At 52.5% G+C, this 26,468-nt stretch overlaps 1 protein-coding gene across 1 annotated transcript; it reads right to left on the bottom strand.

Annotated features, from left to right (window-relative positions):
- Nucleotides 1-752: 752 nt before the first annotated feature.
- On the bottom strand, nucleotides 753-21,100 carry TTLL4 (tubulin tyrosine ligase like 4; the record flags this gene model as incomplete). The annotated part of the gene is made up of 18 exons (XM_082483659.1): nucleotides 753-1,130; nucleotides 1,995-2,077; nucleotides 2,672-2,742; nucleotides 4,994-5,204; nucleotides 5,786-5,888; nucleotides 7,746-7,883; nucleotides 8,586-8,720; nucleotides 9,296-9,394; nucleotides 10,935-11,057; nucleotides 11,703-11,831; nucleotides 12,920-13,002; nucleotides 13,086-13,280; nucleotides 14,206-14,282; nucleotides 15,274-15,384; nucleotides 15,784-15,908; nucleotides 18,455-18,518; nucleotides 18,957-19,066; nucleotides 19,758-21,100. The coding sequence occupies 18 exons, from the start codon at nucleotides 21,098-21,100 to the stop codon at nucleotides 989-991; spliced, it is 3,342 nt and encodes a 1,113-aa protein (XP_082339785.1). The 3' UTR covers nucleotides 753-988.
- Between the last annotated feature and the right edge of the window lie 5,368 nt (nucleotides 21,101-26,468).

Below are 26,468 nucleotides of genomic sequence, written 5' to 3'. Positions count from 1 at the left end.
GGACACAGTGGCTGCCCCGGTCCCAGGTGGCCCTCGCCCCGCAGCGGTGCAGGGGGTGGGATGGGGTCAGGCCCTTACAGCTGCGCCAAGGCGGGCAGCCTGGCTCCAGCCTGGCCACCGCCGGGTGCTGGCAGTGGGGAAGGGAGCAGGCATCTCCACTTTCGGTGGCTATTTTCAGGTTCTGGAGAGAAGCCGAGGAGTGATGAGATTGTCACCAAGGAGACCGGAGAAACAGGGCTCAGCTCTGGGCAGTGGGGGGCTGCGGGGAAAGGGGAGGGAAAGGCTTTCTGCAAGCCCCAGGGCCCATGCCTGGGGCTCAGCAACTCCCCTGGCCCCAAAAAACCTGAGGGCCCAGGATGCCCCTGCCAGGCTGGGGGACATAACACAAAATGGGTAAGGGACAGCTCAGGGGACCCAACCCTTCCTTCCCCAGCTGCAAGGCTGGGCTGCTCTGTCCCCTTTGGTCTGCAGGAGGCACAGGCGTTCAGAAAGGATGAAACAGGTCAGTTGAAGGTCCTGAGCCATGCTCCTTCCAGAGGAGTTGGGTGGTGGCTGGGGACTTTTCTCCAGGGCCAGGCTGCAGCAGGGCAGAAGCAGGCTCAGCTCCCAGCAGCTCAGGATGAGAGCACAGAGACACAGGAGAGCCATGGCTCAGCCTGTACTGGCTGAGGACAGGAGGGATGGGCTGACTCTAAACTGAGACAGCATGGGAACGCAGCAAAGAAACCACAACCACCACGACAGGCTTTAAGAGCAGCCCAGGACAAAGCCCAGACAAACCCTGCTTCCCCAGGCTCTGCAATTTGTTTTAAAAATGGAAGTCACACAGCTCTCCCCTTTGCCCAGTAAAACATTCCTCTCTAAAAACACCCCACGAGCAAGTGTGCTGCACAGGGGGCTCCCACGGTCCTTGCTCTCCGGAGCCAGCTCCTGTCTCTTCCTTTGAGGTAGGTTGAGGTGTCCCCGGGGAGGGACAGCGGCTGCCTGGTCACATCACCAGGGCAGTGTCCGAAAGGCAGCCAGCAGGTTTCTGGTCGGCTCCACCAGTGCACTTGTTGAGAGGTAAGCTCTGAGCAAGGCTGGGCTCCAGGCATCTCGTGAGGTCCTCACCAGCTGAAGGGAGGAGTGTGCTGCAGGAGAAAGGAAACCCCATGCTACTTAGGGACAGTGAGAAAGGATCAAAAGGGCCACGATGCAACGTTCATAGAATCATTTAGGTTGGAAAAGACCTTTAAGATCATCACCTGTGGTACCATCATACACAGGCTCAGAGACAGGGCTGCCAAGCTCACCTACTCCCTCCCCCACCCTGGGCAGCACCAGTCACCCCAACAGACATGCAAGACAGTAATGGGACTTTAGGGTCACAGCTTGATCTCCCTGGCTGCACATAAACCTAACTCCACCCTGGCCTGGGCGCAAGAGCAGGGATGCTCTTTCCCTTAACACCAGAGATCAGGGGTGTGCCTGCCCTCCATTTCGGCTCACCCAGACAAACCCCAGTCCTCCACCTCTCTGCAGGAGGCTGTCAGGGCCAGCAGCAGTCATTTCACAGCCCAGCTTTGCTTGAGGAAGCTGGCAGAATGCAGCAGTCCTGGAGGCTTCGCTGCTCCCCCAGCCCCACGCTGCGGTTGAGAGCCTCTGCTCACTGCTGGCCACATCAGAGCCCGCAGAAGTGCTGGTCCCTGTGGGGAACATCTTATCAGTGCGTCCTGACCATGACAATGCCAAACCACCCAGTCTGGCTGTTCTGGGCCTCACTCCCATCTGAGCTGGGCGTACAGTGCCAAGGAGACATGCCCAGGCGCATAGACATCATGCCAGTCCCACCAGTTGGCTCTCCAGAGAGCGGAGACTGGCTTCAGAGCCTGCAAGCCAACTTCTTCCTCTGTCCTTAAACAAAGCTGCTTTCCCTGCTGCCAGTTCTCTCTCAAGACATCAGTCCTAAAGCCACGCTGTGAACATCATGCACATCACGGCCAGTGCAAACTCACCCCAGTCTGCCCAGTTCCAGTTTGCTGAAGCCATTTGATTGAACGCCGCTCTTCTGGAGAAAGAAAGACTTTGGCAATGACCACTGCAGGAAGAGAGAAAGACAACCAAATGGCTATTTAAGTCATGGCAAAAATCCCTCAAGCCTGCTGGGGTCTGCTGTAGGCTGCCCTAGTGCGCTTCAGCTTGAACTGCCTCACGCTGCTGTGCATCATCACTGCCACCAGACTGTTCCCAGAATAGCAAACAGAGCAGTCTTTGCTCTCTGCTTAATGAATCCCTCTGCTGTAAATGGGAGCAGAGCATCTTGAGGTCAAAAGAGTGGGTTTCTTTCACTGGATCAGCCTGCTGTAAGGCACAGAAACAACAGACGGAGATGGCTCCCTTGCGGAGGCGAATAAAGCACAGGCCAGGTGCAAAATATGTGGGGCTGTGCCCAGTGCACCCAAGGATATTCAGATGCAAAGTACTTGCAGATCTGATATACTGGGTGGACTTCATGTTGGTGAGAGACAGAGAAGCGTGGGTTTCTCCAGACTCCTGGAGGCCTTAACAGAGAGGGAAGAAGAGGGCCAACAGGTAGGGCAGGAGTCACAGGAAGCAGAACAAGCAGGCTCTCTGGCCAACTCTGCCCAGGCAAACAACCACCTCTCCCTGCCTTACCCACAGCCACACGTACCATCTGGGCCAAATCCGTCCCTGTCCCAGTGTGGTACCCTTTGACACACCAGTTCTTCAGTAGCTCCAGACCTGGGAAGTGACAGAAAAGACAAGAAGCGAGAATGAATGACCAAGTTTGCAGAGAGTTAAGCCTTCCCAGCTTGGGGCATGCAAATACGCTGCACGGAGTGAACTGGCTGTGCAGTACATGCTATGCAATAACTACTTGAACACGTGCCTGAGCCCCAGCAAACACGGGGTAAACCAAGGGCGTTCACCCTTTGTACGAGCAAACACCAGCGAGCGCCAGCACGTGGGCTGCCGCAATGCCTGCCTTTCTCCTGGGGAGCCAGACACACTGTGCAGCAAGCTCAGCTAAGCAGGGAAACTGGGGCAACACGAGATTTGCCGAATTAGACCAGACTGGCTGTCCCCCCTGAGCCCGGTGCCTGCCAACGGCAGCACCTGATTTGGGCTGCACCGGTGAAAGTTCCTACAGTGCAAATGTAGAGCAGCTTTGCTGTCACCAGCCCCTTTTTCAGAGGAGGGCAGCTCAGGCAACCGCCTCCTTGCACGGCTCTGATCAGCTGCAGCACCCTAGCGCATTGTCTCCTCCCTGCACAGATGCATCTGGAGCTCAACATGGGCTGAGACCCAGTCTCCATCCCTAACAGAGGGCGAGGCTGTCGTGGACCAAGCTCACCAGTGGTGTGACTGGAAGGGACCATTCGTCCACATGAGATGTGCTGCTCTGGAGCACAGGGAGGTCACCTTGAAGCAGAGCCACGTGTCCAACTGCACTGAAGAGGCTCCACTTCCTCCAAGGCCTCCACTACGGCCAAGCTCCCTGCTCTGTGCTAACTCAGAAATATTGAGAAATCCAGAACTCTTTCGTTCCTGTTTTCTTTTTTAAGAGCCTTAGAGCCATAGCACAAGCTAAGGTGCCTTGAGATTTAAGAACCAGCAGAGCAATGGCCAGGAACTTGATGCTGTCCAGCTGGGGTTACTGTGGTTTGCTATACGATACCAGCCCTGGCTATAGGAGGAATCTTTGCTGTGCAAACTCTGCTCCTCCATGACCTTTCAAGCAAGCCCCAGGACTTCGGAAAAAAACCCCACGTGTTGGGGGCTGAGGGGAGCAGGGCAGCTCAGCAGCCCTGCCCCAGCTCTGTGCACCAGCCCAGGCTTTGCGCCTTGCTGGCTGGGGCAAGAGGAGGGCTGCGTGGAACATATGTGAACAGGAAGGGGCCAGGGGAAGGTTGGGTTTTGCTCAGAGGTGAAGAACAACGAGGAGGTAGAGCAAATCTGCTCGCCGGGTGCTTCGGGGAAGCTGGAGCGCCAAATCAGGACCCCAGTCTGAGAGGCAAAGTTCAGGGCAGCACTTCAGTGCAGACGATGACAAGACCTTTCTTCCAGCTGACAGGAGAGCATCCAGCAAAGGTATTAGCGAGGCAAAGGATGACACAAGCTGACAGCGCAGCTGGAGAGGGCTATGAGGTTACTGTCTCTCTGTGAAAGACTGTTACCAACCCCTTTGATATTTGCTTTAACACCAGTGAAAAGTGACAAAAGCATTTTTTTTTCTCTGCATGACAGCTAGGCTAGGAGCACACATACGGTCGCCTCAAAGGAGGGCTGGCTCCTGCAGAAGCCTCTCCAGCTAGATCAGATGCTGGATGGAGAGCCACGAGCCACAGTCTCTTTCTTTTTATGTTCTCTAACCCTTCACACTAGACCTCACTGGTTCTGTCTCCAAAATATCCTCTACTGCTGCCCTGACAGAGACAGCATTGGGGGAGAAGGAATTGGTCCAGCTCACCTATGCCTCATTAAAGGATGTTTTTTATTAAAATACAGTGTCCTGGAAAGGTGGAAATGATTGCTGGATTTCTAGTATTCAGGAAAAATTCCTTTGTGCACGCTGACAGTTTTTAATCAATTAGAAAGCAGCAGGAGACCAGGGAATAGGCCCAATTTTTCTTTCACTTCACAGATCACCTGCAAGGAGCAAAGCCCAGCGACTCCAGCTGTTTCTCCCTCAAAAGCGGACAGAGGAATGCAATAAGAGCTACACGTTGAAGGCAGAATCCCAGCCTGCTTCAGCCCCAGGGCACCCAGAAGTGCTGGTGCTGCATTTACCAGAGCAGTCAGCACCTCTGATCAACTCAGAATAAGCTTTTTGTGGTATTTGAAGCAGTCTGGGAGGCTAATACATTTCCCATGGCCAGTGCGCCGGCAGGCAGCTCCCCCTCAACATGCACAGCTCGGAAGTCTCCCATGACCACCAGCAGGCAGCCTGCCTCACTCAGGTGGCTGTGCCAGGCTCTTGGACGGCAGTTACCTTTGTGTTTATTCAAGTAGTATTTGAGCTCCCACTGGGTCACCAGGATGTTGAAGTAACGAGGCTGCTCGAAGAAGCGCAGGTACCGCATGGAGATGTGGGTGGGGAAAACCCGCTCAAACTGCCCACGTCGGGAATACTCGTCCTCTGTCTCCACCAGGACACGGACATCATCTGGGGTCAGGATGTCCAAGACAGAAGAATAAAAGTCCTGCAGACAAGAGCAACACAGGGTCAGGGAGAAATGAACTGCATTTAATCAGTCCCCCTTCCCACCTTCCCACCTCCCCACTCCTCAAAGTCTCTCAGGCAGAGGTCTCCATATGTCTGAGAGCTCTGGGACAGAGACCACGTGGAAAATAAAGAAATTTAGGCTCAGTGGCGACATCAATGCTGCACAGAGCTGGAGATCCCCAGTTCTGCAGCTCAACTTGTGGCACTTCCAGGTGGCACACAAGGCAAGCGTCCCTGCTAACCTGCACAGGGTCAACAGGCAAAGGCTGAGAGCTGCACAGACACAAGGAGGAACAGGCAGTGCTCAAACCCTGTTTGGGGACTGTCAGGTAACATGCCCCTCAGGACATGCCTATTTTAATGTAAGGATGAGACAGTGCAGCAGGGCTTAAGCAAACCCAATTTATCTCTGACCAGCTGGAGCCTGAACACACCCCATCATCTGGCTGTCCCCACAGAGGGGCACAATCTGGAAAGGTACAAGGGATAGACCTGTGGGACTAGTTGGGACAGTGGCTTGGCAGGATGGCGCAAGTATCAGAGGAGATTGTGTCATACCTGGTCAGGTATCTTCTGCGTCAAGTAATAGGCCTTCTTCATCTTCTCCGCTATGAAATGCTCAGATGCTGGCTTGGACTTCTCCTTCAAAATACTGCCCAGACTGAAGACACAAGAAGAAGCAGTAGAGCATTTAAGCAGAGAAGACAAAGTCCTGTCAAGGAGAGCTGCTCCCAGAAACTTCTGTGAGAGCAGTGACACCCTCAGGAAGATGCCGTGGAGGAGAGAACACTTTCTCCAAGGATTTTACTTGTTTTGAGATCAGTGATGCACCCACAGCTTTGTGCATCAGCATAGGACCCAGGAAGGATGTCAGCAGGGGAACAGGGAGGGCCCTGCCAGCTCCTCACTAAGGCATTTCAGCATTCCTTCATCCAAAAGGTGAACCATCAACTGACACCCACGTAGGAGGCAAGAGTACCAAAGACACACCGTGACCCGATTCACAGCACTTGAAGCCTGGTGGGACCTCATGTTTACATCCTACTTAAATGCAGGTTCTCAACTGTAACCACAGGGCTGGGCATGTGAGTATTTGGTACTGATACCGTGCAAGGAAGTAGAGAACTCTTAGATCACACCCAAGAACTCTCAAGACTCAAATTCAGCTCCAGCTCCACATGCCATGGGAAATCCTGGCCTTTTGTACGATCTGACCAGCAACAATCTAAACTATTTTAAGCGCCCAACTGAACCATTTGAGGATGCCAGAATCTGGGAGATACTTGTACAACACCTTTTAACACATATCAACACAGCTAGTTTGTTCTGCTGCTGCAAAAATTAGTTGTGTGTGGATCCAAACAGGGAGAGCAGAGCCTTAAGGCTGTGCTGCATGGTGTTTGGGGAACATACTGATCTACTTGAATTATGCCCATATGCAAAAAAACCCTTCGTATCCTTTCCAGGGCAGGAGATACGGTGAAGCAAGCTTGACCCTGGATGCAGGAACTCTGGTAATGCATCATCTGAACAATGTTAAGGATCCACTTAATCCCCTGCAGGTCCCTCTGAGGACACCTGCCCTTCAGCACCTCCATCGCAAGCTGCAAACGAGCGTCGCAAGCCGCAAACGAGTGTGTGATCAAATCACCGCAGATGAGCTGGCGAGAGCTCCCCGGCTGGAACGAGCCTGCGCTCCAAGCTTCTGCCTCAGCTGAAGGCACAGGGCAGGTGGAGGGCAAGAGTCCCATCTTTTGGCATCCCTATACATCACCGCATGCTGGTGCTTATCCCAGCAAGCTGCTCCTTCAGTGACATATGGCCAGCAGCCACTCTGTTGCAGGGAACAGGACTGGTTTCCCCCCTACACCATCAGGTTTGAAACCAGTACAAGCCCAAGCTGTGGTGAAACACAGAAGGAGCAAGGGCCTGGGTGGACACATGCCCAGGAATTAGCCTTATGCAAAAAACAGTCATGTTAGCTGCCAGGTAAGACTGTGCACACCCCTACCCATCGGTCTACAGCCTGTGACACCTGCAGTCCTGTCTAAGGAACAGATCACTCCAGCATTTGCAAAATAACAGGTGCTCCTCTTGCTCAAGGCAGCAGCACGTCAGTGCTGGGGTAGAGGGTAAGAGGATCCAGCCCCAACATAGCCAGCCAGCCCTCCAAGCAAATGAAGAGGCGGTGCAGCTCAGCATCATATTAGTTCTGGCAGGGGGAAGGAGAAGAGCGCACAACTTGACTAACTGCAGAGCAAGCACAAATTACACCGGCCTCACTTCCAACTATGGGCCCGCAGAGAGGGCATAAATCCTTCTGCCTTGAAGAGACTGCAGGAACCAGATACCCAGGCAATGATGCAAGTCCCTCAGACCCATAGATGAAGGACCAGCAAGCACAGGCTCTCAACAGCATAGAAACCAGCGCTTGCTGGGCTGCAAGCAGCCCCCAGATGAAATCCCCCAAGAAAAAAGCCTGCCTTGCTGTGCCGCTTTGACAGAGAAGGGGTCTGACCTGCAGGTAGAGTCACTTCTTGTCTGTGGCCTTGAGGCCACATTGTCTGTGCCAGGCAGAACGAAGCCAGCGAGGTTGAGGACATCCCGGATCATCTGGCCCTTGATGCTCACGTCCAGCGGGGAGTTGGAGTGGAGGCTGCAGGGAGGAAGCAGTCTTAGTGCTAGAACAGAGATGCCAAGACTCATTGCCCCAAGATCACTTCCTGGGTTAATAACAACCAGGATACAAAACCCAGCCTGTCCCTCACCTGATCACAGGCAGCCATTAGACAGTAAGAGAAAGATCCTGACAACAGCTCTTTGAATGGGGGCTCCCCACTAGAAATGGTTCGTTTCTCCACCTCTTCCCAGGTTTGCTGGAAACCTGAAAATCCATGCCCAGAGCCCTGTGTGGGACCACAGCTCTACGTCCAGCTCATGCCCATCCACTCTCGCAGGCGGGAGAGGCTGTGCTCAGGCACATCGCAGCTCCTAGCCCTGTCTGCGCAGCTGACACCGCATGGCTGGGGGCCACCAGCAAGCAAGGAATGGTGCATGAGGCAGCGGAGATGCTGATCACTTCTGCCCACGCAAAGAAATCTCTGCCATCACCCATTCCCTACATGACACATCCCTCCTTGGCCTTCCTTTTTTAATGTACTCTTCCCTGACTCTAGCTGGAGCGTGCCCAGGGACGGTTTCTGAGCTGCAGATAGATGTTGCTTTTGCAGATAGGGAGGACTTTGATTCCTGCAAGTCCAGAGTATTTCAGCACAGGGTGCAGGGGACATCACGAGCCAAATTCACTTGGTGGTAAAAGGCCATTATTCACTCTGCTGTGGCTCAGGATCTGTTTTACCTTGGTGAAATGTTGACCTCTAAGATCCAGGGCTTGAGGTTTTCATCCAGCATGATATCAAACCCAAATAGCTCATGGCAACAATACGGCCGCCGTACATACATCTTCACCAGGCTGTTCACGTAGGGCTCAGATCTGTAAGCCAAGGAAAAAACGCTTGTTTCCAAAAGTCAAGACAGCAGAGCTCTGGCTGTTCACAGCGCATGCTGCCGGTTCTGAGAGCGTATGCAGCCACATGCTGCGGGAGTGGGTGGGTTGAGAGACCGACGCAGGCCTGTGAGCTGCTGCTGCTGCACTGCGTATGGATTCAGCGTTGCATTCTGAGCATCCCCCCCTCCATCAAGCAGGATCCACCTCTGAACACAAGATTCATCCTGCACCAGGGGAACTTTCTTCTCAGGCACCGTGGCCAAGCAAGGGTGCAGGTGGCAAGCTGGGCAGAGCATTGGGTACACCAAAACCTTCTGGCTTTTCCCCCTGCACTGCAGGCAGACCCAGGAAATGTAAGGTCTATTTACCCATTGCAGCTACTGCAGCATGAGCATAAGTAACAGGATGAAGTAAAGGATCCAAAGGGAAATACCGAAGCCAACAGCAGTGGTAGCATTTAGATTAAGAGCAAAAGGACCAGGCTGAGAGGGGACTGGAAAGCCAGAGGGGCCAGGGTGCACCCCACAGCCAGGCACAGAGCAAGGGGTGCCAGGACTCACGCAATGATGGTTTTGATAACGATGTCTTTAATCTTCTCCCAGATGGCCTCGCTATTAACTCCCTTCTGGGTCAGGTAATTCCAGAGAGCTTTGAGTGCCCTGGGAGAGAGAAAGCAAAGGAGGTAGCTCTGTAGCCCCTTGCTGTCCAGCCCTGCTAGGGGAGTGAAAGCAGCAGAGGGGAGCCTTGACAAAGATCTTCCCTGGCCCAGCCATCCTTCTGCCACCCTCCAACCCCTCAGCTCCTGGTTGCTGCCCTCCCCAGCCTGGCCCCTGGTCTTGTAGGCCCAAGCTACTAGGAACATAAATCTGTCATAGCCTTGTCCCAGCACTGGAGTAATAGGTCCCAAATTAGCACATGAGCAAGGTATATCAGGCCCAGATCTTCTCTTCCCTCCCCCTCCATGTCCTCAGCAAACCTCCCCTTCCTGCAGGCCTTCCCCCGCAGCACTGCAAAGCAGCTCAGCAGGAAGCCAGCAAGACCCCCGTAAATCTTTTAGCTAGAGCCATTTCACTGAGGTTTTGGGGGTGGAGAAAAATTTGTGAAAAACGTAGAGAACAAGATGGTAGGGGGGAGCGTCTCTGCTTTTTAGGAGTTTCCCACACCACACCAAGCGCTGCAAGCTACCCTGACACTGAGCCATGGATGCTCAGATGTTGCTTAAGTGAGACCATGTGGCTAATGGCCAGGAATCCAAAGGTCATGCTTCCTGCATACGAGATGGAGCAGATTACAGCCACTCTCATCTTTAACGTGGGAGCAGCCAGCTTTGACTTGCATGGCAGTACCGAAAATCCACACAATCCCACCTCCATGGGATTTCAACTGCTGGGGGACAGCAGACCCTTCTAAACATCCCAGCGGAGGAACAGACCACTGCACAGCAGGTCCAGGTCTGAGAAAGCAATCCTACCACAGCAAACCACCTTCTGCAGCTCCCTTTGAAGTGAAGTAGCCCTGCCCAGGCCCATAGATTGAGAACTCTATCCTGCACTATTTTTAAAAGAGTTCAAACACCACTGTGGAATCAGAGACAAGTGCCTGGGCCCTTGGATCAGTCCACCCATGGGACAGCAGGGAACAGGAACTTCTGCAAGACTGCAGCAGCCCTCCTCATAAATGCCTAGAAATGGCACCACCACTCCTGTTCACTCCGAGAAGCACATAAATTATCAGTTTTGCACCAGGACTGTCCCTTTCTCTGCCTCCTGTGGAAGTCAAGAGTGAGACGGGCAGAAGCTCCCATCTAGCCAATTTAAGCATCGCAACTACTCATTCAAGTTCTAACAGAAAAAAAAAATCAGATTCTGCTTTAACCACATCCCATCACCCCCACAATAGGGCAAGAGGATGAATGAGTACAGATGAAAGCAGCATTGGAAGCAAGAAACAGCACAGACACAGGCAGGATGAATGGCAACCACAGCCCAAGCAGCAGTGGACAGGATGAGTCACAAGCCAGGGAGACCGCCCAGATTCCATCGCCACTAACACATGCCAAAATTACTCTGCTCCTCCAGCTTCCCCCAGCTTGAGCAGACGATACAGGAAGCACCTTCAAGTTTTGGGTAGGAATACTTAAAAAAGGCTGACTTAATAGTCTGAAAGAGCTGCCCCGTGCCCTAAAAGCAGCACACCTACCATTTGTGTCCCTGACAAGCAGTCTCATCTGAGTTGGACTTGTACTCAGTGTTCTTCTTGTTCACACTGTAGTTGGTCAAGTGCACAAACTTGTTGCTGAGGCTCTTCATTGAGGAGGAGTATCTGGAGGTGACAGAAGCACATGCAGTCTGAGCTCAAACTGGCTGCCCACAGGCCCATGGAGCAGGCAGAAACTCTGTTCTTATCTCACACCACTCTTGGCCACCCACCAGCCCTGCTGCCTCCCTTTCCCAGCCTGCCTGGAGCTCGCTATCCCCATGGGCCCAGAAATGACGGGACAAAGCATGAGGGATGGAGCAGGCTGTCTTGGAGCCATGGGATGCAATCCCACCCTCGCAGCAGATCCTTAAGGAAAGACCACAGCATCGGGAAGCAAAAGCACTGACGGAACTGTAGCAGCCCATGGCAATATAGTCAAAACTGACAGAAACATCTCAGTTTCTGGTACACCGGCTCTTATGCAGTACGAAGCACAGACAGCATATTTCAGGAACTGCTTTACCCTAAGCTGACCTTGCCTTGGGAAAGCTGGATGAATGAAGCATCCTCTCACATTCCCTTTCAACACTGTCACCTGCAGTGACCTCGTGTGTTTCCAGACTGCTTCTGAAGCAAGCAAGCTAGCTACAGCTCTAAGCATCACATATACAGAATGACTCCCTCCTGCCCCAGCCAAGGTGGATACCACAGACACACATGTCTCAGCACTGAGGCAGCACCCCAGCACCGCTCTCCCGCACAACCTACTTGCAGCTAGCAAAGCGAACCAATCCATCTTTGAACAGGTAGACCCTGAGGGGATCGTAGCAAGTGACATAAACGTAGATCCTCAGATCGAACTTCTTCCCGCCAATGAGGTAGGGTTTGTGCAGATATCTGCAGAGGCAAGCAGGCACCAGAAGAAGGTTATGATTTCTCTGTGCAGGAACATCTCTAGCCCCCACCTCAAAATGCTTGGCAGAACCAGGGATCAATGCAGAAGCCCTTTTGCACAGTGTTTCCAAGTTAAGCACATCACAGTCAAAATGAGAGAGAAAAAAGCCCTCCCATGCATGCAGAGAATCTGCAGCACATGAGCAGTATTCCCTTCTGTTCAGTTCCATTTTGAAGAGATTTTCCCCAGCTCTAAGGCACAGTGGCTTTTCCACACCCACAAGATCAACCACAATATTCAAGAACATCTAAGACATGCAGTGGGCCACAGATGGTTTGGTTCAGTGAGCAGAAACAGCTGGAAATTTTCATCCAAATAATTGATCATTTACCCCAGAAGTTCACGATTTTACATAGGAAAGCTTATCACTTTGTACAGGAAGCAGACAGGGAGAACAGACAAGCCAACACAGCAGTTCCCTGTCTGCCAAACACCAGACAGTTTTCCTGCCTTCACAAGAACCTTCACAGAAAGCAGCTTCAAATCAAGATAAGCTATTCCATTTTTCTGCAGAAGGAGATTCTCAAAATCCTGTAATTTCGAGAAAACCCTTTGACCAACATCCACACACACAGAGGCTCTTACTGCCCCATTTGAACCTGGGTAAGAACAAATCTGACAACTGCCCCCTCTTCCCTAGGACTTCTCTTCCCACTGTGCTTGCGGGCACTGGATAAGGATTTGTTTGCCTCCAAAGATGCCAAACCCCGGAGTACAAAGCAATGGGAGCAGGATCACAGCAGAGCTGAAGCTGGATCACCTGGCAGACAGAAGCTCAAGAAAGCCCGTGGGCCAGTTTGTACCCAAGACCTCAAAGAAATCTATGCAGACAGCAGCACTCCATTAAGCCCAGCTGCAGCTGACAGAGCCAGACTTCCAGCAGCAGCATTACACCCAGGCAGTCGAGAAGTTTTTGGGTGCAAATTGCGTGCTTCTGCTCTGCCACATAGTGGCAGCAGCCCAGTCCTGGCCAGAGACCAGACACTCAGAGGTCCCAGGCTGTTTGTCAACCTTGCTTTCCTTCACTCACCTCTGTACCAGCAGCGGTCTCCTTTTGGGGAGCTGGCTCCATTTGTGGATGACCTGAATACCAATGCCTCTTGCTGATGCTGGCTGCAAAACACAAACAAGAAGGGATCAGATCTTCTCCCTGCAACTACAATGGGACAGAGGATTAAGTTCTGCTTTGCACTTACTGGTTTCACAATCCATTTCTGGCGGCTAGCCCCTTCCTCCCATGCTTTCCTGAGTAATTTGATGTCTTGGGGCAGGATGAAAGACTGGGGGAAGAAATTAAACTCCTTTTTCCCACAGCGAGCCTGCATCTTCAACAGGTTGCGCCACAGACGGTCCTTTCTCCCAATTTGAAATGAACCAGGGAAGTGGTTTAGCTGAAAAGGAACCCAGATGCTGTGAGAGCTCCTAACTTCCCCACTTCCCTGCCCATCCCTTGCTGCTCCCTGGCCAGAGGATACACCCTTTCTGAACACAGTGCAGGGTAATGCTCCTTGCTCACTTCCCAGGATTGCACCAAGACAGAACTCATCTGCTCCTGAAGCTTTGTAGGGACAAACACCTGTACGGTGACCCACACTGTCTACAAAGCCAGCAGCTGCCACTTTGTCCCTTCAGATGACTGAGCAGCTGCAGGGCACTAACTCTCAGCCTTTGAGCTTCCTCTGGCAGTATTCTCCACCCCAGTGGTTTCCCACTTGCTTCTAAATTGTACGCAAGAGTCCTGCCCATGCAACACAAGCTCTGGGGACAGAAAAGACCCCGCAGTAGGACAGGAACAGGGCTGGAGGCTGCTAGCTTCCAACTGTGGATGCTGCCTCAACACTGAGCAGTTTGGAGTGTCATGGCTCTCCAGACCAAACATGCACGCATGACAGATATCAAACCTCTGGTCCCTTGCACGTTCCCCAAGCCATAGGCCCCTCCTGACTCTTTTATGATCTGAGTTAAGTACATCCCCTCTGGCTGTGCTAGCAGGGAAGGCACTGGCCCTACCACAGTTCTGCCAGAGGAGGGACTGCTTTAAGCAACGACTGAATTTAGATGAGCTCACAAGTGAAAACGGTTTGGCTACAGCCTCAGTCTCTACAAGAGCCACCCTCACAGTGCGGATGCTCACCCAGCTGTGCCTGTCTCTTGGGCACATCTCCCAGCACAGGAATGCCAGCTGCCACAGTCTGGAACGGACACTGCAGGGACAGCCTGCACAGCAAATACCTGGCCCTGAAGAGAGGGGCACCCAAATTGCTCCCAACACACTCTCCATGCACATGAAGGACGTCAGCCCAAAACATCCCCTACCTTCTGGTGCTCCCTGATGGCTCTGAAGCTGGGGGATTTCATGTGGTGGCCCCAGCAGCCCAGCCAGTCATTGCTTTCTGCAGGAAAAAACAGAAAAGTCCATGACTGAATACCCTGCCACCCACAACGCCCTCTCAACCCACCAGCACCCCATCTCCTGGAGCTAGCAGAAGGGGGCCAGCAATGCTGCACAGCAATAGCACAAAGCACTCATACTGGCTACTGTGAAGCAACAAACAAGGGCTATGAGCAGGATCCTGTTAACCAGGTGGGTCATATCCTTGCAAACATGATTGATGCAGGGATCTGGGCAGACACAGGGTCAAATGAATGGCTTTAATCGCCCAATACCACTGACTTTCCTGCTTTACAGCAGGTGAATGAAGCAGTTGGATAATCAGCACTGCACTGCAGACAGACATGTAGGATTGCATGACTTCCTAGGTCACGCTGTGCCCTGCTTGTCGCATTAGAGTCCCAAAATGGTCAGTGCAGAGGTCTCTTGACACATGCAGGAGCCCCGTAACTACTGCTGGAGATCACACTCCAGGGTATGGATCATAGCTGCAAATGTTCAGTGCTTCCCCAGCCCCAGCCCTCTCCTACACATCTCTTCAGCAACAAGATCCTGACCCTAAGAACTCCCTGGCTATGGTCAGAGAGGATGGCTTCTTCCTCAGCACAGGGGGACAAGGGACAGTGGTACTGGGGTTAGCACTAGATGAGTGCCATCCTCCTTAGCGTGGCAGCACCATCTAGAGGCACAGTTCGAACAAGCTGAAGCACAGCTCTGCTGCCCCACAAGCTGCCTCAGCTCCTGACAACCTGGGATTAAGTCCTTGTGGTCCATGCCAGGGACAAGCCAAGAGGGAGATCAGGCCCTGCCAGGACCCACAGAGCTCGGATATTGCAGGTCAGACAGGCAGAAACAGGAACCCAGCATCCTGCAGAGCCAAGCCGGTATTGCTCCTGCTCTGCTCTTCACAGGCAGTCTGCCTTCTCACACCCACGGGCTGGAGGCGAGGGAGGACATGACGTATCAGATGCTGCCAGCCTCCCACAACTTACTTTTGCTGACTCTAAAGTGGGACCTGCCAACGGTTTGCTTCACTATGTTCGGCGTGACTGTGCACATTTTCCATCGCAGCAGCTTCCTCTGCTCCCAAGGCAGCTTTTCCACTAAGAAGGTAAAAAGATAAGGACACAAGGAAAACACACGCAATACCGTGATCTTCTACAGCTTCACCCAGGGAAATTCTTATTTTGCTGCACAGGCACCAGGCCTTCAGAGGAGAGCGTGTAGCCCTCTTTGCAGAACAAGCATGGAGCAGAAGAACCCACGGTTGGGGGAGATCCAGGATGCTGGAACATTTGGTGGCAGCCTGACGCATGCTCCAAGCTGTGGTAGCAGCCGTCATTTTACTTCAACCCCTTGGATGTCATAGTGGTGCTGGGTCTCATCATGGCAAGGGTGAAGGGGAGCTGCTGCTGGCCAGCTCCCAGCCCTGCGCTGGCACCACTGCTTGCTAATAACAGGCTGGCCACTCTCACCTTGCACAGCAACAGACCCCGGCTCACCTCTCTCATCCCGAGTACTGAAGTAGATAGTTGGAGGCACATTAGGGAATAAACTGCAGACAAGAGCTGGTTTGAGCACCTTCTCCTGAGCCTCAGCGGGCTGGGTCAGGCACTCAATGCCGTTCCTAGGAGAGATGAAGCAATAGGCAGCTGTCTAAAGGTGAAAAGTAGCACAGGGAAGAAGGGGGAAGCTGTAAGGAGCCTTGATCCTGGTATTGGGAATTTGCATCATTGCAATGTGGTGGAAGCAACGGGCGCTAAGGTCAGTAACCCAGCAACAAGGCGGCAAGCTTGCAATGAACACACATGCCAAATGTTGTAACCCCCAAGGATTTTGTGTTTTGCCAGGGCAATGGGTGGAGTTTGTTACATGACAAACCCTATAACCTAGTCCAAAGGAACAAGGGGTGGAGGCTCTAATGTGTATATGATTCAGCTGTTGTAACCTTCTTGGTTTTGGTGTGTTGCAGGGAAAAGGGTTGGAGTTTTACTGTTTGTACACCTTCTTAACATAGCAATCCCTAACACCTGGGAGGAAGGGTAGAATTTATGACATATCTCTTAAGGTTATGATGACACTAAAAGCAGAGTTTATAATGAACATTGTCCTGGTTTGAGGTAAAACAGGACCAATTTTGTTCAGTAACTTCGCTTCTTAGCTGGGCCTCTTCTAACTACTGAAATAAACAGCATATTGTGCAGACAGTGTTCACTCTCTCAGACTGATAAGACCAATTGCTTATAGCTAATGCCCAGGCATGGTGTGCAGAGAGGCTCTTGCTTATACTTATTGCTGTAACAACAAAGGCCAACCAACTTAGTTATTTGCCCCATTGGAGGGTCGGAAGCGGAAAAGCATAGTGGGGTCCCACCTGCAGGGAGGAGCGGACAGGACAGGTGACCCAAAACTGACCAACAGGGTATTCCATCCCATCTGCCTCATGCTCAGTATACAAGCTGAGGGATCAAAGGGTCAGTTCCCTCTTTCTTCAATGGCCGACGTCTGAGGAGGACTCTGTTCATGTGCCTTTGATCCCGATCCCGAATACAGATCCGGAATCCAGTTTCCGTCCGTCACTGAGTCTAGCCTGGGACTGCCCCAGTGCCAGCCAGTGTCGTGATTGTCATCTTGGGAGCTTGATACGGTTTTGTATATATTTCATTATTTCTTTTTATTTTATTATTAATATTTCATTAAAGTAGCTTAGTTCCTTCTAAACCCATAAGTCTCTTTTTCCTCCTCTGCCTCTGTCTTTGAAGAGGGGTAGAGGGGAGCATCTGTCAGTCCCATCTGGGGTCCCCCAGGTCCCCAGTAGGGGATTTTGGCCTAAACCATGACAGATTAATTCGTTCCCCACGATGGGCGCCAATTAACCTGTCGGTCCCATCTGGGGTCCCCCAGGTCCCCAGTAGCCAATTTGGCCTAAACCACGACAAACATATATTCAAATATATGCCAATGCAGCCAGTGGAAGAAGCCACACCAGAGCAATCCACTGAGCAACAGAGCCACAAAAGAAAAGGAACCACAACACATTGACCCCAATCTCCCAGGCCACCCCTTACCTTGCTGAAGGGACTGAGTGTAGCCTGTGGTGAGGAGGCTGGAGACCAGGACAGGGGAAGAAGAGGCGTTTTCCCTAAGTCCTTGCACATATTTATTTTTTTTTTCAGTACCAGAACTGGTAATTAAAAGTTTGTTAATTGGCAAAAAATTATATTGACTAACATTCCCTGGCACAAAACTGGTTTTGCCTGCAACAGGCTGAAGGCAGGAGACGGCTGCAAAGGCTTCAAGGCCAGCCCGGTGCACAGTCCACACAGAGAAGTGGCCAACATCCCTCTCTTCCTGCCGCAGGAGGCATTTGGCTCAAGCACTGCTTTCCCTCATCTGCCCCCAGAGGCCAGCCAGCCACATCCTGCCAGAAACAGCTGCTCGTCCAATTTGTCACCTCTACAGGACTTTCACAATCACACATGCACACCCAGAGCCCTGCAGCACCCCAAGGTTCAACACTTGCTCACAGGAAGCCTTCCTCATCTCCCAGGTGAGTAACGGTATGATGGAAAACAGCAAGCTGTCAGGCAGACAGCAAAGCCCAAGGCAGCCCTGGTGCACAGGGCAGCATAGCTGCAAGGACCAGCTCGCGTTGCTGGATGGGCAAGAACAGGTACCACAAAGGTCTGCCAGGAGTCACAGTGGCAGGGCTCAGATGACCACAGGCTGATCAGTCCCTCCCAGAGAAACCTCCTTCCAAAAGATAAAGAAAAACCCAGGGTCCAGGACTTGTTTCTAGGATGCAATGCTGAGGCACAAGACCCCAAGGAGCATTTGCAACCTCTGGCTCAGGACGCCTCCCCTCTGCTTCATCTACAAGGCAATGGCACTGCAAGAGCACAATTTAATCCAGTAAACCTAACCCAGCAACTGGCAGTGAAATCAGGACCCCTGCTTTGATGTGGTGGATGCACCCTCAGCATTTTGCAGGCTGCCTTCTGTAGCGAGAGAGGTAGCTTTGGGGCTAGCAAGGACACTCATTTTGGTTGGGAAGCCTGTTGCTACCTTCACTCCATTTCCCCACATGCTACAGCTCTCTGTCACCAGGGAAGGCAAAGATGGACAAGTTTGGACAAAGATTCCAAATTCAATGCACTATTTACAGCTACTAACCTGGATACAAGAGCCACAGAGCCACTGGATGACACGCCAGCGACAGAGGAAGCATCCGAGTCACCTGCAGGAGGGGACAGATTCAAGTTTTGTCTCTGTGGGGCATGAATGCACACAGACTTAAGGGAAGAGAGAAAACAAATGCTCCAGGGGACAGACCCTTCCCAGCTTCCCCAAATCCTTGGATCCTAGGTTTTGCTCACTAATTGGTGACATAAAAGGCAGGGCAAGGGGTGGAGCTGATAGCCCTGCACAGAGAGGAGATGGGTAAGCTTTGGAGCAGGACAGTGGTGAACCCTAGCCTGCTCCCCAAAGGAACACATGCAGTTCCTCCTTGCTGCTACATTGCTTTTGGGTTCAGCACAATCTCTAGGTCATCCTGAAATGACAGCACGAATGTAAGACAGGAGGGCAGCTGTGCTCACTCCCAGCTCCCAGATGGCCCCCACACTCCCCACCTCGAGGCATAGAGCACAGGTCTCCCCGGGGAACAACCACTCACTGTCCTCATCCTCCTCCTGACTGCAGCTCTCATCCAGGCCATCAGGAAGTTCTTCCTCCACTTCATCCTGGGGATGGCTTGGCTCCAGCAGTGACTGCTCAGCAGTGACACTGGGACAAAAGACATCACATCAGAAGGAGCAGCATGTGCTTTCTGGGACCAAAAGATCCAGAAGCCCATGAGGCAGCATGAGATAACGCGGGCAGGGGAGTGACAGCACTGCCCTGCCCAGTGCTGGTGTACAATCACTCATCCCAAGCTAGCAAGATGGAGTGGCCCCAATACACGCTGAGAGGGAACGTTTCCAGAGCACACAGAAAGAGCCACAAGGACACTCCCCCCCAGCAGGAGCAGGAGCTCTGTGTCCTTGTGCCCTCGCTGTCTTGCACCAGCTCTGCATTCCTTTAAGAACCCATGTCCCTGCCCAGAAAAGCATTGCTGCAACTGACTCGACAGCAGCCTTCACCCAGCAAACATGTAGAGCCTGCCACAGCAGACAGGGCCACGCGACTGTGCAAGGAATGAGCTAGAAATGCCACGCAACGATTCCATGCTGTGGCTGAAGGAGAAGGTGGAAGGGCTTGGAGCCACCCTGAGTGCTTGCATCAAGCTGGGGGTGGCAGGAAGGCTCCCCCTGCAGCAAGATGCCGCAGATGGGTTTTGCTCAGGGATGCAGTCCACGGTTATCCTTACGGCCACCCCCATAGTGCCCACAGTGCATCCTCTCCCAACACACACAGACACAATGGCCAGCCCAGCTCACCCTGCCACAGCCTCCCTCCTCTTCCTGGCTTTACTTACTCAAGCTTTCCCGGGAGCACAGCCTGGGCCCGTTTCTCCTCTTTCTCCAGTTGGATGGTGGACATCTGAGTTGCCACTTCGGAGACAGCAGTGAGGTGTGGAGGCTCTGCTCTCGGCACCTGGTCTCTGCTGTGTGAGCTCAGCATGCTCACAAGCCGGCAGTCAGCATTGCGGTCCAGAGAGCCAGCACGCGAGGCCAAGAGATGGACGCTGACACGCTTAGTGCAGACAATGGCACCATTGGTTCCTATAAGGCTCGAGTTACCATTAAGGCAATGCTCTAAATTCAGAGGAGCAACGGTTTCTTTCGGGGTGAGCTCTGCTATGATGTGCTGCCCCCACCTGCTGTTCCGGTTGGACAGGCTGCCCACATTTGTAAGGCCAGAGCTTTTGACTTCACGTCCAAAGCCATTGCATGTGGCAGTCCGTCCAGGTAGCTGCTGCACAGCCTCTGTGAGGCTGATCTCAGGCTCCTTCTCTTTTATGCTGCGTGCTCTCCTCTCAGCATCCTCCCATGAGCACCGGTCCTTCCTGAGGATCGCACCACTGGGCACAAGGGTCAGGGAGGGGACTGTGGTTTGCTCCAACACAAGGTCGCTGCTTTTCACTGCTCCGTTGACCAGACTGCCAGGGAAGCTATCTCCATCATCCCCAGAGTGGGGACATGGTGGGGCAGGGAAGCCATGGGTGTTTTTCACCTTCTTGATCTCTGGTGACTGCAGCAAAGGCACTTTAGCGCTGCTTGGCCGTAGGAAGGAGTTATTATTGAGCACTGGTCTACAGGAGCTGGAAGCCTGCCGACCTGAGCTGAGGGCAGAGACTTTCACCCCAGTCCCAGAGTGCTCCTCCGTCAGCACAGGCAGCAGGCAGGGCTCCATCAGCAAGGAAGACATCACCCTTCCTGTGGCAGAGCTGGTGTCTGGAGGGCTTCGGAAAGGAAACCCGTAGGGCTTGGGTCTGAGGCAGGAGCGTCTGTAAAGCAGAGCACTCCCACCCAGGTCCAGGCAGGGCTGGGCCAAGGGCAGACTTGGGAGAGTGTCTTCACCGGGGTGTGCGTGGCATAGGGACGGTGGGCACAAGAAGCAGGATTGCTGCAGAGGGATCCCTGAGGGCAGCAGGTTGTGATCCTGGAAAGCACTCACATACCTCTTCTCTAAATTCCAGATGGGTTTCGCCTGCTGCTGAGTGAGGTGCCAGACCCGGTGTGGCTGAGCTGCCCCTGCCGGAAGGGTGCCCGACTCGAGCCTGACGCTCTTCTCCTGTTTGGGGCCCAGATTAGCACGTTCTGGTCCTGCAGAGGCCATGTAGAGCCATAGCACATGAGGCACAAGCAAGTCAGTCATCTACAGCAGCATCGTTGCTGGCCTGAAACAAGATGACAGCATGAAAGGTGCTATTATGGCAGCAGGGCAGAGCACCCAGCCCAGTGCCCCAGCAGGGAAGCACGGAGAGCTGCTTTCCCTGCAGGATGAAAAACCACGTCTCCATCTGCTGAGCTCCCCGAGAATCTCTTGGGACCAAGTCAAAGCAAGAGCTGGCATCTCACATGAAACCAGAGGATGCAAAGGACAACTTAAAGATGGTCCTAGGAAAAGCACCTTCTGCGGGAAAGCTTGTACCCTGCAAACGCACAGGGGTGCCTGGCTGCCAGTCAGGGCCATGGGACAGCAGCCCCAGCTGCAAGGAAAGACCATCTGCCCACCTGCCTTGGACCTGTCACAGCAGCCGGAGCCCACTCCCACAGGTCTGCATCTCCAAACTGCACCATGTGCTCCACCACCAGCTCTTTCAACTCCACCGCAAGCCCCAAAACATCTGCTTCTTTTTCTTCTCCCCACTCCTTAAAGCTGCAGCTCCCAAGGTCACACAACTAGGTGAGAACCTCAGCCTTTGCTTTTAAAAGGAACACATTTTTCACTATTGTAACCCCATGGAAAAGCTTAGCAAGGGCTTAGGGCATCCTAAAGAGCTCGGGACTGAGAAGGCAGCAAGGAGCAAATGCAGGGCTGTTCTAAGATCAATGTCTCGGTTTCCAGCAAAGATTGGCAGTACCACACACATACATTCCTCCCCATTGCAGTCCTACAGAAAAGTTTCTTGCAAAGAGCAACTGGCAGACCACAGAGCTGGAGACATAATCCTGAATCCTCCTAAAACGAACTATTGCACCATGCCTGTAAGATCCTCTTGCCTAGGGGGAAGAGAAAGAGAAAAAAGAAAAAAAAAAAACAACACATGTGCCAGGTATTTGTCTTGCTTTAATATATACCTGGAGGGCCCCTGGACACAGCTGCAACATGAATTTGTACCCAAAGCAGCCTGGCTGGCTTGCTTTTCCACCTTCCAGCTCTCACAAGCTTGCATGTTCAAAAAAAAAAGGTATAAAAGGAAGGGTAAGCAGAGCATCAACCATCACCCTCTTAGTTTTCTTGCAATACTCATACACACTCCTTTCTCACCTGGAAATCAAACCTTGGCTGCAGCAGTTAAAGTGTAGCTAGGAGGCCCCAGTATTGCTCTGTAGCACCATGACAGCAGCTCACACACACGACAGGGCTGGGTTAGACAGACTTACACCCCACCCAGACCTGCACCCACCAGACCTTCTCAACCTCTGAATCAGGCCCCAGTCTCCAGCACACATCAGGTCAGCAGCATTCCAACCAGAGGCTGTACGAGGTGGGAACATCTCACGCAGAATCCCACAGGAGCTATACGTCCTCAAGGAGAGCTGCTGCCCTGCCAAGCTCTGCAAGGAAGTATGGAAGGGGTCAGGTCCGCTCCACGCCCATGACTGCACCACTCGTTAGCGCTTGTACAGTCATGCTGAACACTCCCGATGAGGACTGGGTAGCTGTGACCCTCTGCAAGCTGCAGCCCAGAGGGGCTCGGAGCCCGAGGGAAGGGAATCCCATGTGCTGTACACAACTGAGCTGTACCACACTATCCGATCGCTACCCGATCTGCACCCAGCAGAAAACCCAGCCGTGTTGTGACATTCACAGCGATTAGCACAGGGCAAAGAGGCTGTGGCTCAGATGCCGTCACCCACCTGGGTCAAGTTTCCCCCAGAAAACAAGCGAGAGAAGCTTGGCTTCCTCACACCATTCCCCCAGATGCACCCAGGTTGCAAATGTGCTCGAATCACAAAGCGACCTTAGCACACCAGTGAACATAGATGTGAAAAAGCAAAATAAAAACATGAGGAGGTGAATGAAAGTGTCCCTGACGTCCCTGCCTGGATGGGACTGTCACTGCGGTGTCACCACACGTGCTGCCAGCTTGGCCATCGCCTGTGCTCTTACCCGGCTGTGAATGACCTTGCAAAACCAGCCTGCAGTGAAAGCCACCTGTGCCTCATCTCCACTCGGCTTTACAGCTATCAGTGGATCATCCTGCTATAAAAATAAAAGTGATTTGGCCTAATGAAGCTGTAACAAGGGACGTGAATCCTACAGCCGGCTTAGACACAGGCATGAGTGTGCCAGCAGAAGCCCTGTGCAACCCTGCAACTTACTCCAGAGCAACAGCAGCACAGATGTGACCAGCACAGGCACGGGGGTACTGCTGGCAGCTGTGGCTGCCAGCATGGAGGTCTGGCCATGGCACAGCCTTAGCCGCCACTGCCTCCTCTATCAGGGATGGTCCCCAGGCCCGCAGCGGGAGAACGTGCTGAGCTTGCCCCTCTCTGGAGAGGTTCTGCCATGGAGCTGCAGAAGCAGCTAGGCCAACACAGGGGTGTACTAGAAGCAGCTGCTGCAGAAGGAAGCAGCAGGACCTTTCGTACAGCTTCGAGGTGAGGACTGTGTCAGCCAATGACTAGTAACCAATACTGTTTCCCTGTGGAGACACAGGACCTCAGAGACAGAGGCAGGAAGGATGAAAGGAAGAACACGCCCCTGCACGGGGCAGGTCAGGGTGCATCCAAACTGGCAGCACCGGATTATGCTGCCTGTCCTTCCCCCTGTCCATACTCCTGTCCCACCTCCTGTGTGCCAACACAGCCATTTCTGATATCTGCCTGCAAACCAGCTCTTGTCCTCGCTGCAAGGACAGCTCAGCAAAGCAGCTGTTGAACATCCAGGAGAACCAGCAGAGATGGAGGCACCTTCACATGGCAGGCTGTGGGCACAACAGGACAGCAGCTGCCACATCCCCACGGCTCTGGGCATGAACCACATCACCTGCCCCAAGGTAAATCCCCACTAGTTACCAGTCAGGGAAGTTTCCCCTTTACGTTTAACTCAGTCAGAGTTTTGGGGTGGAGGAAGGTCAGAGACTGATGCAATCCCTAGTTCTGCCAACCCAATCCCACGGCAAAGGAGCAGGAGTCCGTTCTGCTGCTCACAACAGCAATAAAACTACACTTGGAAATTTTATTGTAGAAACATGAGCTGGGAAAAGCCCAGGGCGAACTGGCTGAGCTGGAAGTCAAACCCAAACATCATTACTAGTAATTAATGGATTTTGGCTTGGACTTATTGACACACAATATACAGGCCAAAGTTGTCACTGTTGGAGTGACCGTACAGCTGCACTTGCTTACAGTTATTTTGCTAGCACCTTTTATTATTGCACAGCCTGCTCGCAAGCTTTGGGACGTCAGCTGGAGCACTGCCACAGCTGTTACGAATGTCACATCACATGCGCACAGGGCCACCACGCACCCCAGCCTGTGCGCACCCCACTAAGCGTCAGTGGGAGTCCCTTATTCCAGCCCAAGCCTCCCCATAGCAGGCACTTCTAACAGCAGCATGGCAGCTCCTCACAAGACCCATTTCTAACAGGAAAGGACAAGACCATAAGAGCCCGGGTGTGCACATCATCCCTCTGTCATGTGAATTTGGCTGGAGAGGTTATTTTAAATGCAGCTGTGGTGACATGCTTAAAATAACAAGAGCTTGCAAATGTATGAGCTGCAAGCTGACCTGTTAATGTGCTGTCAGCCTCACACAGCCCAAAGTCATTGGGGGGGCGGGGGGAAGGAGTCATACAACTGTGATTTGCTATTGTTTTCCATGCTATTACAGGGTGCAAATTCTTTTTTTTTTACTATTAGACAGGATAACATATTTTTCTAAATGAGGCCTGAGTTCACACCAAGTTCCTCACTTGGAGCTCTGGGGCTTTGGATTCAAGCTTGAACAAGCAAGTTAACAACAACGTAAAATAAACAGGTTTTAATGCCAATACACATTTCAAAATAAGGGTTTGTACCCCTTCAAAAAAATTAAAAAGCTTTCAACAAGATCAAGCGCATTGTTCTGAAACTAACTGACTGAGAGTGCCTAAAGCTGCTCTTACACCCAGTAGCTAGGTACAAGCTCTTGTGTTTCTACAGCATGGAAATAACTCTCACTTACATCAGCTCCAGGAAACAAGTGGCCTCAAGTGCAGTCACACACTGAGCCAAAGCAGCATGCGAGGTTGCCCACAAGTTCAAGCTCAAGAGCAGAGAGTCCTATTGGCCATGAGAAGTCCGTGAGGACAAGACAGCTCAGAGACAGCTCGGCCACCGCAGAAATGACAGCAGCACAGGGACCAACAGCCTGGCACACTGCTTTGCCATGCAGTTAAGCATCACTGCTCCCTCTCAGCTCCAGTATCATCCTGCAAAACCACGTTTTGGGTTCAAAACCAGAGGCACAGGATGATGACCGATTTCTCTTCTAATCAAGACACTAAGTTTTTGCTTGGCCACTCAGGTCAAAAAAAGATACCAGTTAGAAACAACGCACCATGGGGATGTGTCAGCAAATTCCACCTGCATCCCGGGATTACATTTGTGCCTGGCATTTGCGCTGGGGCTAGTAATTTCAATTCAATGGCTGCGATGCTGAACGCCCCTCCACACTGAACAGAGAAGGCATGAGAAGTGCACAGCTGCCAAAAACGATCCTTGAACTAAGCAGAGCGTTAACCTGCAAGAGCAACAGAGCAGCTCTGGCGCACACTCCTGTTTCTGAGGTGGTGGGGAGAGAGAGAGACAGACCTTAAAGCCACGGGAGAGCTGGAATTTAGCCACCACCTCGCTTTGCGCCACAGCAAATGCCTCCCTCCACGCACACACAGGCTGGCATGGGGACTGAAAGCTCATGCGTTCGAGTTCACATGGGACTTCCTCATCGCCCTCAGGGCATCAGAGCACATTGCTGGATGAGATGAGGGACTCCAGTGTTGTTACGCAGAAAATCCAGGGCTGCTGTTCTGCCATGGAGAGAGCACACCAGGGACATCTAAAATAAAGGGCTGGCTTGAAAGAAGCCAGCGCTTGCCCCAGGCAGGCTGACCTCGCTGTGACCAGAGTATAGTGGCTACACCAAAGGGCAAAAGGTCCAGAACGTGGAGTCCCTGTCGCTATTGAAGGATATCGACTTTTCCACCCTAACAGAGTCCCTAAACGAAGGGGACCTGCCGCACAGTGACAGCAGGCCATGCAGCTCTGTGTCTCCCAGGCAGCAAAGCTGGGAAGTCCCTGCCCTTGCTCCCATCTCTGATTCATACTTTCCCATCATCTGGGCTATAGGAGCAGTTGTATTGCAGCCTAAACTAGGGTAGGGAAACAAGTGTGGGCTAAAAGCAACCAGCTAAAGCATGGGATGTTTTACAGCCTTTCAGCGAGGAGGTCTAAAGCACCTTCCTGCAGATCCAAGCAGACAGTGAACAGAAGGGATAGCATTCTCAATTGTGCTTCACGATGGGAGAAAAGCT

The sequence above is a fragment of the Vanellus vanellus genome (assembly GCF_965231255.1).
Source record: "Vanellus vanellus genome assembly, chromosome: 5".
Classification (NCBI taxonomy): Eukaryota; Metazoa; Chordata; class Aves; order Charadriiformes; family Charadriidae; genus Vanellus; species Vanellus vanellus.
Note: the sequence above shows the minus strand (reverse complement) of the source record. Positions and strands in the feature narration are given on the sequence as shown.